The 14,421-nt window shown below is 46.1% G+C and overlaps 1 protein-coding gene across 8 annotated transcripts in view; it reads left to right on the top strand.

Moving 5' to 3' along the window:
- VAV3 (vav guanine nucleotide exchange factor 3) overlaps positions 1–14,421 on the top strand; it is a 162,445-nt gene that overhangs the window by 8,230 nt on the left and 139,794 nt on the right. For 7 of the 8 annotated variants that reach the window (XR_014932606.1, XR_014932605.1, XM_085511035.1 and 4 more), the window contains exon 1: positions 8,744–9,001. The exons of the other annotated variant lie outside the window; for it this stretch is intronic. Coding sequence is in view for 5 of the 7 variants with exons in the window: in XM_085511035.1 (XP_085367161.1) it covers positions 8,798–9,001 (204 nt within the window). In the remaining 2 variants the exon portion in view is untranslated. Of the gene's footprint in view, positions 1–8,743; positions 9,002–14,421 lie in introns of those variants that run through there. 8 annotated transcript variants of the gene reach the window in all.

Genomic DNA, 14,421 nt, shown 5'->3' with positions numbered 1-14,421 from the left:
TAGCCTTCTGTTATAAAGTGCATGCAGGAATATAGTGCTACTCCGAGGTACTTTGGATGACAAGAAAATCCGAATGTTAATATATTATTCCTGAAGTTGATGCTGGCTGCGTGATTTGCTTTTTAATTCAAGTGTACTTGAACACATACAATTAATGCACTCTAACACCTTGTGACAGCATTATTTCTGAGTGAACTTCCTCTTGAGTCAGTGTAAAGGAAAAGAAAGAGTTGAGAAACAACTCGGGCTATGACATGTTTTCCAAGGAAGTGCCAGAAGGTCTGGTTGTAGTAGATGACCTGAACCCACATCTGCAGGGCCTTATTTAAACAGTCACAGAATTGTGGTGCTTTTGACAGGGAATGAGTTTAGTGTTAATCATTCAGCAGCAGGGAGATCTTCATTTTGCTTCAGACTGACACTTTACCATCTGTTTAAAGCCTTATTGTTTACTAACAACTGTTATCAACATGTTAATTTTTTTCCCTGTTGGAGTAACCATGATGTTGATTAGCCAGATTGTTTGAGGTATCTAAGTTCCAAATAGAACTGTGTTGTGCCAATTAGCTAACTCATTTCTTGTATGTGTAGTTGATGTCTGGTTAGTATGTTTGTCTTAGCTGTAACTGTGATCCATCTGTGGCCTTGGTCGTGCTGAACTGATCTATCTGATCTTAGCAGTATTGCCATCACGTGATGTCTGAAAGGGTACCATGGCTTGGCAGTGGGCTAAGCCTTAATCTCTGCAAATATCATGCAGCAGCTTGTAGTGAATACAAGGAAGAGACAGCCTTCAGAATACAAGCTTGCACAGTCTGAGGCTGACGTCTTCTAAACTCTGACCCTGAGAGCTCATGGTGGCTGGGAGCCGCTCCCAGGGCCTGCCACCAGCCCCTGTGGCAGTGTTTCTACCAGGAGCAACTTTGTCCGTGAGGTTCCTGTTCAGAAAGGGAGTTTGCCCAGTTTGATCTTTTTGATCCACAGTCCAATTTTCATGAAAATGGTGACAATGCGGTCATAGCATCAATTTTTTTTTAACTACAGAGGAAGAGGATGCTATAAGCATGGCACTGTACCCATCCATTTCTTTTGTGCCCTTTCAGATCAGTGAATTTGTGAGTTGTCTCTACCCTTGCATGCTCAGTGGGTTTCTAAGCTATGGGTTGGGATCTCATCATCATTGGGATCAGAAATAGCAGTCCAAGGCAGCATTTGAGCAACACAAGAGTAGCCAGGTAGCACCTTACCAGCTGTGCTAAAGCAACAACATGTGCCACTGCCTGGGTGCGTGAATGGCACTTCTGTGTGCCTCCTGCAAACAGTGGAGCTGAGTGATCACCAGTTTTGTCTCTGCTGTCTCCTGCTGCAGAGAATGTCACAGCTGGCGATGGTGTTGATTATTGGTTTAGTACAAGTAGGTTGTGGTAATACTGAATCAGTACATATCCTTCTGTAATTGCACTTCAAACACTAAAACAGTTTAAAGAAAAAAAGACAAGCTTTATTTCCATGAGGGTGATGTTGACAAGTGCATAGGGCTGACAATTTTGGGTAAGTCTGGCCGATCACATGAATGAGCACATCAAATAACAAAGTGTGTAATCAGTGAAGTCTCTTTATGTGTCTGCTTCTCTTTCCTTGATAATATTTAAATGCACCCCCTCCAACAGGAGCTTAGCCAAGCAGTTAAGTAAACTTGTGCTCCCTCAGCCACCCAAGGGGAAGCAGGGCGGGAGGGTTGGCTCAGCACAGCTGGCTGCTGATGGGCTGGGCCACCTGGCTGCTGTGAGCTTCCCAGGAAGCTAAGGGTGACTTAGGGCTGGCTGCTGTTTTGTCTGGCCACTGGGGTATGTGCACCTTGTGTGCTGCCTGCTTGCTGCGAGCTGATTCCTGCTCTGGCTGTGGGTCCCTGCGTGGCTCCTCATTTGCCAGACCTTTACCTGGCCTTTGTCTGTCCTTTGGTCTATTCCTTGGAAAAAGAGAAGTAAAAGCCTGTAAATATCCCCTGTTCTTCTGCTTGTTTGTTTGTACAACTTAATTGTAAATCCACAAAAGGAGGTGGTACAGCTGCAGATACTTGTGAAAGCAATTAACAGGTACAGATCTGCAGTATTTGGGCTTAGAGGGAAGGAAAATCTGGGTTTGTGATGGCAGACCCTGTTTCTGCCACAGCTTTTGCTAGCTATAGTGGTGGCTGCTTCCTGTTGGCTATACTTGTATCTTTCTGCCACTTACAGGCATGTTTTCGTTCCTTTGCTTTGTAGTTTTCATGTAATTTGGTTATGAAACCTTTTGATGTTGTCTTGTTTAAACAGTTATGACAATTAAAAATTGCACCAAGGATGTTTGCAGTTTCTGGCTTGTGCAGTAGGTGTTCATGCAGGCTGAGGAAAGTGCTGCAGCATGGTCTGCAGGTGTAAGGTTAGCTTCACTTTTCCTGTTTGAATATTGTATGCGAGTTGCAGTGATGTAAGGGCTGACAGCAGGGAAGAACAAAGTTGAAGGAGGGTTACACAGTGCTTGGATGGGGAGGTTTTTTTTCAATTTAGTCTAAATCAGCTCTTTAGCAGACAGAGTTGTTGTGTTTCTCTTGGAGTGGCCACATCTTTGACTTTGACTGAAGTTCATATTATCTTGGCACATTCTTTAAGGCAAACTGTGTTTATATTTTGTTCCCTGTGCCTTCATAACATGCATGCTGCCAGAAAGCATTGCCTGTTTACTGCTTTATGCCAGAAGACTGTTTTGATTTCTTCGGAGAGCTGTTCTTTGTCAATCCCTCAATCTTTTATGGGTGAGGTGATTTCCTGTGAAGCACCTGGGTCTACACAGGGAAGCAAGTGGTAGCTGTTGGACTTTATAAGGTAATAATGGACTTCCACTCCTACCCTAAGCCCTTGTGTAGTGCTGTAAGGAAAAAGGTGATGGGGAAGAAAGAAATAGTTTTACAACTTGGGCTTGTCAAATGGACCACTCTGACCTCACCTGAACGTAAACTTTAAGCTGTAAATGCACCTTGCTACTTACAGCAAGTTCTGTTTTGTCCATAAATGTTATCTTAGCTGTCTTGTTATCTTTTAAGGTGTAACATAAGTCTAAATAAGCCACTGGGAAACTTCATTGTGCGGTTGTTTGTCTTTATTCAAGTCTTGCAAAGCCAGCTTTCCAGTACCGCATGCAGATGAGCAGCCGACAAAGGTCATTATGCACACAAATGGCACTCCCTATCTCCCCAGGATGGGTAGATCTCAAATGCTTTGCTCTGGCAGATGCCTGCTGCTATTTCTAACGTGATGAGAGCAGCGTATCTCTGCTCTGACACTAATCAATATAGTAGACCTGAATCTAGGTCTTTGTTTTTAAATCATTATCTCACATGGACAGCTTTACTTGGAGCAATAATTGTTAATCAGGACTGAGTAAGTTCTGGTATCATCATAGTGGGTGGGACTTGATGGCAGGGAGATAAGTAATGTCTGTCATTGTCTTGCCTGTAGTCAGTGGTGTGACTTAAGACGAGATGTTACCAGCCACTGTCTACCAGCCACTGTCTTAATGGGCTCTCTAATTAGTATACGCAGCTTCGTGTCCCAGGTTGTTGGCAGCCACAGATAGCTCTGAATGTAACTGAAGTGAGGATCATAGACATGCAAATTAAAGGTCTGGGGTGAGACCTTTTTTCTTCCAGAATGAAAGAAATGTTCTTGGCACCCATGGGAGAGAGGTTTCACATTAGGTTTAAAACAGAGCATGCAGGAGTGGAAGTTCAGAACATTCAGAGACCAGTTCTGAAAATTCCTATCTTGCACTTGTGATGGCTTAATTTTTACACTATATATTGGCGTTCACAGTCCCTGTTAGCTGCAGGCCCTGTCATTGTCCCTGCAGTGCAAATCCAATCCGTACAGACTGAATTAAGAGACCCCTAACGCATCAGCTTCTGCTGATCTGCAGTCTAGCATTTGTTTGCTTAGGTAGTTGAACAATACCCGAGAACTCTCATTAACAAAGTAGGTAGCATCCTGTTCTGAAGTATTTGTATTGTTTATTCTTGAGGAGACACAAGGTGTGGTAGTGCTGCAGGTGAAGCTGTGTTGCGTACTGGAGCACATACAAATACTTTGCTTGCTGTCATGTTTGAAAATAAATTCTACCATTTTGTTGTTAAAAACTGATACTATTTTTAACTTGTAAGCATATAAGGAAGCTTTTATTTACTGACTGTAGATTGGCATATAAACATGCCTGATGCTCCATTAAAAAAACCAAAACATGGTCTTAGAGTTTGTATGCGACTGTCCTGTTTGCTGTAGAAGTTAATGCAGCAGGAGAGGAGAATTTTTCTCTGACTCCTTATATTAAAGTGTCTTCACATCTGATCTTCCTGCAAGCGTGACAGTTGCAGCAATTGATACCTTCATTCAAGGTTACAGAGAAATCTTTCTGAATGCTGGGTTTTGTGCAAACTACGGAAATACACATAAACGCTATGCACAAACAGCACACAAAATGTACTTTTCCGTGCTTTAGGGCTTGCTTCCTGCTGGTTTCTAGTTTTCTGCATTTGTTTCTTGGTCACCTCGACCTTCCGTAAAATTGTCACTTCCTTGTCAGCTGGGACCATGGAAACTACTTGGGTCAGCATCTCCTTTCCTTCTGTGTTGATTGAAATGAGGTATTTTCATTATCCCACAACCTTGTCATCTGACTTTGCATAAAGGAACAAGATGAGACTGTTGAGAACAATTTTGGAAGACACGAAATGGAGATAGTGTGAAGGGAAGGATAAGAAAAGGTGTATACTGCTTAGAGGCATCAATGATATCAAAGTAAACTGAGCTGGACTAAGACATGAAGAATGTTATGACTGCATGTTGGCAGTTGCATCTCTTTTCTCTGGTCAAGACATACTGTTGTTCTCTTTGTATGAATGTTTTTAGAGGGGTTATGTGTGACTATCTAGAAAGTAAATGCTACAAGATTCTGACAAATGATTCAGGACCTACTATAATCCGTCAGGCTTCTGTTGACTTAAATAGAAAGCAGGCATTTGGAGGGAGAAGTAGAATTGAAAATGATGGCTTAAGTAGGCAGGTAACTGTTGGACGTAAGCAGCTAATTTGTCTCCCTTAACGTCTTATTTTGATATTGACTGGTTTATATATTCCCTTGTGGCATTACTCATAGATTTCTCGAACATTCAAACCCATTCTGCACATTGCAGCAGTTTTGAAATAACCCTGGTATCTTGGTGTTCTTTTGGTGTCAGTTGGCACTTGGCATTTCTCTTAGTAATAAACTACTTATTTATTATACATATATGCATGGCTGCCTGCATCCCTCAGATCTCTACTGAAATGTAAATTCAGATCTAGTTCTTGTTATACTCAGTCCCATGCATCCTTCCAGCTCCTTATTTAACTTATGACTTTATTTTTTGTTTTCAATGTATCATGTGGATTTCAATCACTGTGATTATTTCCATGAAATTTGGAGATAGGTTTTTAAAGCAAGTTACAACATTAATAGTCAGGTAGATTTGTTAGTTTAGAAGTTGTTCTAATTTTTATCTATCCAATGTGCAGCTTAAGGCTTTTCATGGCAGCACGAAGAATTAAGAACAAATCAATGAAAAGCGGCAGCACTTGTTTGCTTTCTGCCCCAAAGTTAGCAGAGCAGTCCTGAAGCTGGCACTAAATGCTGTTGGACACAGCCTGGTGCACCCGGATTCCTGATCCACATCCATTTCAGTGGCAGGCCAATTACTGAAGAATGCTAATCAGTGATCTTAGCCTCATTTGCTTTTGCTGCAAGGTGAGCAGGCTACTTAAGAAATGCTGGACTCTGGCCACCTCCTGATTATTTGCTTCCAGCCAAAAAAAGCACAGCTCAAGGGAAGTTTCTGGCCAGGAGCCACATTAGCCCAATGCATTTTCAAACAGGACAACGATACGAATGGCTGAGACAAAGACTGTCTATTTCCATACTCTCACAGCCTGTAACTGCATTTTCTTGCCGGTATAATGAAGCGGGTCTAATTGAGACATGCTGAGTGCGAGCTCAGAGCTCAGGCAGCATGCGGGTGTTTAGCACCCACAAATGAGGGCAGTGCTTCGTTTCAGTTTGCCCAGCTTTCTCTCTGTATTATTCAACAGCGTGCTCAGAGCTGTCGTCAGAAGGCAGGAGAACTTTAAGAGCCAGAACCAATAGCTTACAAAGCAAATCGAGTTTCTCTCAATAAAATAACAAGAGAGGAGCTGGAAAGCTGCCACTTTCACAGGATGCAGCACAGGGTAAAAAGTAAAGAAAACAAATTTACGGTGATGTCTCCAGCAAGGAGACAGTTGTCTCCTGGAAGGAAAGAAGAAAATATGCAGAAGTTCCTTTTGGGTGCACTTTTGTATATAATTCTCCTTCAGATTTGTTCTTTTCATGGAATTATTTTTAGTTTTGGATATGTGCAGCTTCTTTGCAGTGCTATGAATGCAGGAATGAAAGTCCAGAATGTTACTGATATCTTTATAAGAATCTAAAGATAAAGCTACTTTAGTGAATAGTTTAGTGCTGTGCTGGCGCTGATGTGGGGACACAGTAGATAAAATACCTGAAGCTTTTTTGAGTGACTGAGATGGAGACCTCACATTCAGGTCTGGGAGTGTCAGTCTATGCTGGCTGAGGAGTTGGCTGCCATGGCTTCTAACCCATTCTTCCTGCTGCCTGGGGCACTCCAACTGGTCTGTGGCAGGAGAATGAGGATGGAAATAGTTTAAACGTCCAGTGTGGTTTCAGCATCTGGTTCATCTAGAGAGCTCAGTATTGCAGCTGTAGTGTGGTGAGGTTTTTCTTCTTCTTTTCATCTGTTAACAGCAATGAATGGTTGTAGACAATGTAGGAAACTGAAGAAAGCTGAGAATGCTGTTTCATGAGGTGAACTTGTGCACATCTCTGCTCCTCAGCAGTGGCCAGCCTGCTGCTCTTGTCAGGGCTGTGCTGGCCCTGAGTTTGGGCTACAGCTTTGTTTTGCCCCTTCCCACCCTTCTCCATGTAACTCCTGCAGGCAGCTGACTTTCTGTGGTTGTTGTATAGATATGGATTCTTCCCTACGTGAATCTAGAGTGAGCTCCAAGTGCCTTTGCTAAGCTGAAGTCTGAGCAGGTGTGGGCAATGGGCACAGAGCATGCTCCACCCAGCACAAATTTCTCTTTCCTGTGCTGTGTCCCAAACTTAGAGTGAAACATGCTCAGTGTGGGACCACAAAGCAGGTTTGTAAGATGGTAGTTAAAAACAATTAAAAACTCAAGCTGGAAAGCTTGGAGTTCAGAGCTTGGACTGTTTCCATTACCTGGGTGCAATGACTTGGTCCATATGAGCACTCAGGTGCTGTTGCTTTGGCTGCTGTACCCTAGAATCATGCTTGCCCTCCAGTGCTCTGTTTTCCTACTGTGTGCTGCCCTCAGCTGCTGCTGTGCAGCTGAGCCTGGCTGGGGCAGAGTGGTGGGTGCAGTGTTGTGTGATGCCCATGGCTTTTTTTTCTTGTTTGTTTGTTTGCTGTGCTCTAGTTTGGTGTCTGCTGTAGGCCTGAGGAGGATGGCTGTGGGCATAATGCAGTATTTACTTGCTTGCTACTTCGTGTCTAACTTGTCACAGATAAATAAACCTTACTCCAGGGCAGTTTGTTTTTTACTGTATTCTTGATCAAACAGCTCTGCTGTTCAGTCTGAGGGGTGATGATAACCAAACCATGACGGGCTGTTAATTTCTATCCGTTTTGATACAGGCAAGGAACTGCTGCTGCTTCTCTGGGGGAGGCAGCGTGGTGGGGCCATTCCTGCGTTGTGTAACCCTGTACTCCTGACCCAAAGTCAAGGGCCTTTCCTGCCTGGGGAGATGCCGGGGCAGAGGACCCGGTGCTTGTGGCAGTGTGAGGCAGTACCTTAAGGCTACTGGGATATGTGTGTTGTGCAAGCGCTTCATCACACTGTGTGGGGTGCATCTCCAGCAGCTGTGTGGTGTTGCTAAAGGAACCATTAGTAGCACTCGGAGCTGTTGCTTGCTGGGCAGTGACTGATGGTCTGGGGATGCTCAGGGCAGCTGTGGGCAGCACCGGTTGTGCTCTTTGTTAGAAGATGTTCTCACCCCAGGCTGTGTGGTTTTTTTTTTCTTCCTAAATTACACATCAGTAACAATACGAAGGTGTTTTTTGTTTTTGTTTTTTGTTTTTTTTTTCTAATCTTGTTAACAGATCTGTTTTAAGAGACAGCGACTTGCAGCACAGCTAGAAAAGCCGAAAGAGCAGCTTTAGAAATGCAGATGTGGGGAGGAATGTAAACTGGTGATTGTAGTGTCCTGTTGTCTTTGTGTTTGGGGGGGTGGGTGGGTCGAGTCAATTGTAGTGACTTAATTCTCGAAATATTTTCCCTTGGAGTTAGCTGTGTGCTTGCCACATGCTGTCGCGCTGTTTCTTTTTAATGTGATGTAAGATAGATACAAAATAGAGATGGGAGCAAGGCAGCGCGTGGCACAGCTTGGCAAAGCAGCGCTGCTGGAGCGGCTGACCGGCACCTGCCGCTCGCTGCCCCTCGCTGCCCCTCGTGGCTGCTTTACTAGGCGCACTGTCGGGGGCTGCGCACATCCGGACCCGGCACCGAGCTGCGTGCGGACGCACCTGAGCCCCCGCGAGGGGGCGGCGGGGCCCCGCCTGCCGGGGCGGGTCGGGGCGGAGCGGTGCGAGGCGGGCCGGGCCGGCCGCGGCGGCGGAGGGCGCAGCGGGGGCCGCCGCGGCCGCAGCGTGGCAAGGATGGAGCCGTGGAAGCAATGCGGGCAGTGGCTGATCAGCTGCAAGGTGCTGCCGCCCAACCATCGGGTCACCTGGGACACGGCCCAGGTCTTCGACCTGGCGCAGACGCTGCGCGACGGCGTGCTGCTGTGCCAGCTGCTCAACAACCTGCGCAGCCACTCCATCAACCTCAAGGAGATCAACTTGCGCCCTCAGATGTCCCAGGTGAGGCCGCGGGGCCGTCCCCGTTCCGCGCTCCTTTCCCCCGCGCGTGTCCGCGGCCGCGGTGCCCCCGCGCTCTTTGTGCGAGGCTCCGGGCGCCGCCCGGCTGCGCCGCCGCCGCTGCCTCTGCCCGCTGCTGGGCCCCGCTCGTACCGAGGGTGCCGGGGCTGAGCACGGCGGGTCTCCCGGCGGTGCGGCAGCGAGGGGAAGTTCCCGCAGCCCTGCGGCCACGAGCGAGCGCAGCTTGGCTCTTCTTCGCGCGCCGGTGCTCGCCACGAGCGGTTCGTCGCGTGAATTGCCCCTTGTTGTGTCGTTTGTAGGGATTTGTCCAGGTGTGTTGGTGCGGGAGGATGAAGGCACTCGCTCGTGGTGGGCGGGGGGCGGCCCGCAAGGATCCGGGGCCGGATTCGTGCCGGCGGTGCTCCTCGTCTGTCCCCGCTGCCCCGCAGCGCGACTGGGAGCCCGCTGCGCCGCGGGAGTCCGACGCCTCGTGGTCGCCTCTTCCAGTTGATATTTTGGTTACATAATAACTTAGTTCGAAATTCATCCTGGTTTTGGTCAGGGATGCTGATTTGTTGTCGCCTCACAAAGGCAGCTCCGAGCCGAGGTGAGGCTGCAGCGGTGACAGGGCTCCCGGCTCTCCTGCCACCCCCTTCACTCCTCCACCCCGCAGGGGATGCGGCGGGTGTTGGGAAGGAAGCTGAACCTCGGGACTCTCGTGGGTTCCAGCGCGCTGGGACAGGGGCACGTTGTACCCTTTCATAGAGTTGTGAAACGTATCAGAATGTGAGCTGCCATTCACGGTTAGGACCCAGGTGTAAGGCTGCAATGAAAGACACTTCTGGGGGGAGGGTTCGTTGTCCATGTTTACTCACACAGCCTACTACTTCATTAGTTTTTAATTTCCTTTTCTGTCAACTGTTTCACTGCCAACATGTTCTCTGTGTGCACCGTAGGGAGAGGAAGTGTACCAACTGTAATTCAGTGGGTTAGGGTGGAAACCCCCGTGCTGCTGTGCTGTGTGGGAAGGGCAAGATGACTGTCCTGCTGTAGCTGTGTTGGATCAGAAGAGTGTGAAGGGTGTCCTGCTGTTCATGTGTTGGATTGGAAGGGCTTGATGACTGTCCTGTTGCGGCTGTGTTGGAATGGAAGTGTGTGATGAGTGTCTTAGTGTACTTATGTTGCACTGGAAAGCTGTGATGACTGTCCTGATGTTCAATGAGAAAGATGTGATGACTGTCGTGGTGCAGCTGTGTTGGATTGGATGAGTGTGATTGGTCTCCAGGTGTAGTTGTGTTAGGTTAGAATGGTGAGATGACCGCCCCGGTGTAGTGGTGTGTTGGATTGGAAGGGTGTGATGGGTGCCTCAGTGTAGCTGTGTAGGATTGGGAGGGCATGATGGGTGTCCTAATGGGCTTGGGAGCTCCAGTGCCTGTTTCAGTTGTTCATGCAGAGGCAATGCTCTAACAGCACGAGGAGATGTGCTTCCAAATGGAATGAATTTTGAGAGGTTCTCCTGGGTCTGTACCATTCAGGCTCCACAAGAGACCCAGGTCTTGCTTAGCCGCACCAGAGCCCTGTTTTATATCTTTGTTATAGGTGGATGAATCGCTTCTCAACTGACCCATTTTCACTTGAGCTTGAAAAGCTATAAATAATTTCCATATGAACTGTTGCAAGTGGTTTCCTGCCCTACTTAGAATGGATGAAAAGGATAGAAATAGATGTAGTTTTGTTTTAATGATCTGGTAGGGTGTCCTCCTGACATTACACAGCATTATTTGGGTAGCTAACTGGTTGAATCAGCTTCAGTTAAATGTTAATGTTACTTGCAAAAACCATTATCAGCTTTATTTTTATTTATGGTGAATAAAACCATATTGGTCTGCCTTTGAGTATCAAAATGTTCCATCTTCCTTGCTTAGGGCTGTCTGAGAATCATTAAGATCCGCATTTAGTAATTTATTTTAACCTTGAATTACAATTTTAGATCTTGGAGTACTTACAGTGCATGTATTAAGCTCCAGTTCTGAGTGTACAATGTCTGTATACTGGAACTGTTTCCCAGTTAAGAGGAGCCTCCTGTCTGCATCCCTGCTGCATGCCCAGGGCACCTGCACTGCACTGTTCTGCACACTGCCATTACAGTGATGTATTTCTGCCCTGTGCTGCTTTAAATGGGGGGGAGGAGGGGAGGGGGGGGGGGGAAATGTCTGCTGGATCAAACCTATGGTGGCTAAAAATGGTGCCATCTCGTACCATTGCTTTCTGCAAGATCACGGCTTATCTGTCTTAGTGAGGTTCTGTGGGGTTTGATGGAAAGCCTCTTAAGTTAGAGGAGGTGGTTTCTTGTGGGAAGAATCATTCAGTGAAAATTTCAGGAATTGTTATAAACAATGTAATAAATGACAATTCTGCAGGTTGCTTGTGGCTGCCTGCTATGACTGTAAAGAATGCCGAGCAATAACTTATGCTGAAGTTTCAGAGGCTGCTAACTTCTTAAGTGTGACTTAGAGTCTGCTGAGTTGTGAGTTTTGTCAAGATAGCTGGTGTCAGCATACGAGTGTGTTTGGTGCATTGTAAGATCTCGGACCTCACAGAAATGTGAGCTGACTCTCCCCGTCCTTGTGAGGCAGTGGTTTAGGGTCCTTAGGGGCATGAGCTGCCCGAGCAGGTTGGACATTAGCATGCAGCCTATGGGTGTGCAGCCTGCTTGAAAGCTGCTGTGTCTGTACTGCTCAGCTGAGTTGCTTGAACCTCCTATGGCCTTGTATGTTATCCTCAAAAACAGAACTACAGTTCCTCTGCTCCGTGACTTGATGTTGTTTTCTGCTGCACAACCTGAGAACAGTCAGGGTGTTCTTACAGTGCTTTTTGAGCAATAAAAACAGGGAAAGGGAAGGGTGGAGGTGAAGGGACCTCATGGAAGGCAGGTTGCTTGTTTTTTTGCCTTTGTTTGTGCTGCTCTTGACCTCTATCAGTTGTGTCTGGTTATGAAGTCACCAGTGTCAAAGAACGGGAAGGTGCATGATGCTGCCCCAGGCAGAGGTGGGAGTAGCTGCTGGCTCACTGATAGCAGAACCAAGTCTTTTCCTTTCTGCTACATGTTTATTTTTTTCACATTGAATGTGGCAGATCATATATCTCTAAAGCTCATCAGCTCTGCTCAGAAGCTCTTTGGTAACCCATTACAAGTTCCATCAGAAGTGCAGATGGATTGCAGTTGGTGATACCTCTTTAGTGCTGCATGTTGCAGAGGCTCTGTGCAGTGAGACAGAGTGCTTCTGAGCTGCTGGGGGAGCACCAGGCTGCTCTCAGGGGAAGAACAGAAACTGAGGCTGGTGCTTGGTATTGCAGCACTGGCACGTGCTCAGCCAATTGGCCATGCATGCATTTGGTTCTGTTAGCTGCCCAATGTGGGGCCACCTGTGTCTTACCCCTGACCACTCATTTTCTGTCACAGCTGTTGTCGTGGGCGGTTTGTGTTAGGCATTTGGAAGCTGTTGTTTCGGCCCCTCCACCTTCTTGTAGATGATGCCTGCATAACAGAAGTGTCTCAGTGGTTTTAGATTGCAAAACATGGGATTTAGAAGCTATTTGGATGTTGGCTGTTATTGCTAGCATTTTTCTGTGTTTATGACAATGAGCCTGGTTACTGCAGTCTGTCCTTGGAATAATAAAGGCAGATTCAGTCACTCACATGGAGAGCAAGTATCAGGTGTGGAAGTATAAAACTCACCTGCAGCAGGGATCAGCAGTGCTATGCTTTGTAAACCTGTTTCCCACCTCTGGGAGCTAAATGCTTCCTGCTTTTGTCTGAGTGCTGGGTCACTTGTGGAAAAACTACACATGGGCTTTGTATGGGAATGGCAACGGCTGGGCTCAGGGACTTCCATGTCCAGGTGTTTTTACTGTGACTGAGAAGGACAGTGGTGTCAGCTCAAGTTAGAACTCTCATGTCAGCCCAAACCTCTTTCCCTGTTTGACCTCTCAAGGGCTAGCAAGATCACTTGTCATTTTCATCCTGTGCGTGTGCAATCGGAAAAGGATATTATGTAGACAGAGCTCATAGATATCTCTGGGACCTTAAAGCCAACTGTATGAGGGTCTGATTCAGACCTGACAGTTGGCAGTGCTTTACTTTCTGTTGTTTTCTGGTGCTGTGTGAGTCTTGTTGCAGGCACATGCCTTCTTGTGCAAAGAAGGGTGAACAGCTGGCAGGAAGGGAGATGGAAGAAGGCACTGTGCTCAGTGCATTGTGAAGATGTGGCAGGCATGCTGGTGTGGAGCAGCTTTCCCCCTAAAGTGTGGTGCTGGTGCTGAAGGATAGAGTGGTGTGCTTCCGCACTGGCATCTCTCTGGCAGCCATTCCTTAGAGCTGTTTGCTTTGCTAACGTGGGTTGGGAGAAGAAATAATGAAAATAAATGTGATCCATAACAGAGAGTACTAATCCTAAAGTTTAATCTTAATCATAAAAGAACTTGAATAATTTATCATCAGAACTATAAAACCCAAACCAGCGGATTACAATGGATTTGTAGAAGATGTCATCTGTTTAATGCTTATCTTTCATCTTTAATACTTTGCAAGCTAGTTTTGAAATAGTTTTTGCAAGGCATTTAGTTAACTTACAAGAGATTGCTAAACAGGAAAGCTGCACTTAATGCAATACTGGTGTGGAAGGTTCACCAAAGGAGATGTCGACATAGATTAAATATTAAAAGTAACAACTTCCTATTATTCTAATAAAAATAAACAAAATAATCTGAAGTTTATGTTAAAGTTCAAATGTTCTCTAATTTTAGTGAGTTTTTTTATTTGGTGTGACTGTGCAGTCTGAGGAAGTTCATTATCTTCGTTGTCCCCATGATGTTTTTGGGTGGTATCTAAGTTTTCCTGCAGGAGCTCCCTGTCCTTGCTGAGGGTGTCCAGGAAACCACAGGATGTGGGTGTACCAGCAGGCGTGCCTCTGCTTCACATCTTAGTTAAGAGGGTTGTGAATTGTGTACTTGTTGGTACTTCAGCCCGATTTAACATATTTAACCTTATTTTAGTGATTTGTCTAAATGAAAACTGTTGTATTTATAAAGGGTACATAACAGTTGCTATGAAAGTAATTCCTCCTATTTAATTATGTTGGCTCACAATATCAGAGGCATTGGTGGTGGTATGGTGTTAGAGGTTGGACCTGCCCACCAATATTCCATTCCATTTTGTTGCCATGTGTTAGATTTTTTCCTCTATGTGGAAAAATGGCACCCACTGACATTCATCAATGCGTGCTGAATGTTTATGGAGACCAAACAGTAGACGTGAGCTCAGTGAGGTGGTGGGTGGTGCATTTCAGCAGCGGTGACAGTGAAAGTGAGTCACCTCTGTTGGTGCAGATTGTTGCAAGCACAGCATGCAGGCTCTTGTTCAT

This window comes from Coturnix japonica, chromosome 11 (genome assembly GCF_054131305.1).
Source record: "Coturnix japonica strain WE chromosome 11, WE-NBRP24, whole genome shotgun sequence".
Classification (NCBI taxonomy): domain Eukaryota; kingdom Metazoa; phylum Chordata; class Aves; order Galliformes; family Phasianidae; genus Coturnix; species Coturnix japonica.
This window is presented reverse-complemented; position numbering and strand designations above follow the sequence as displayed.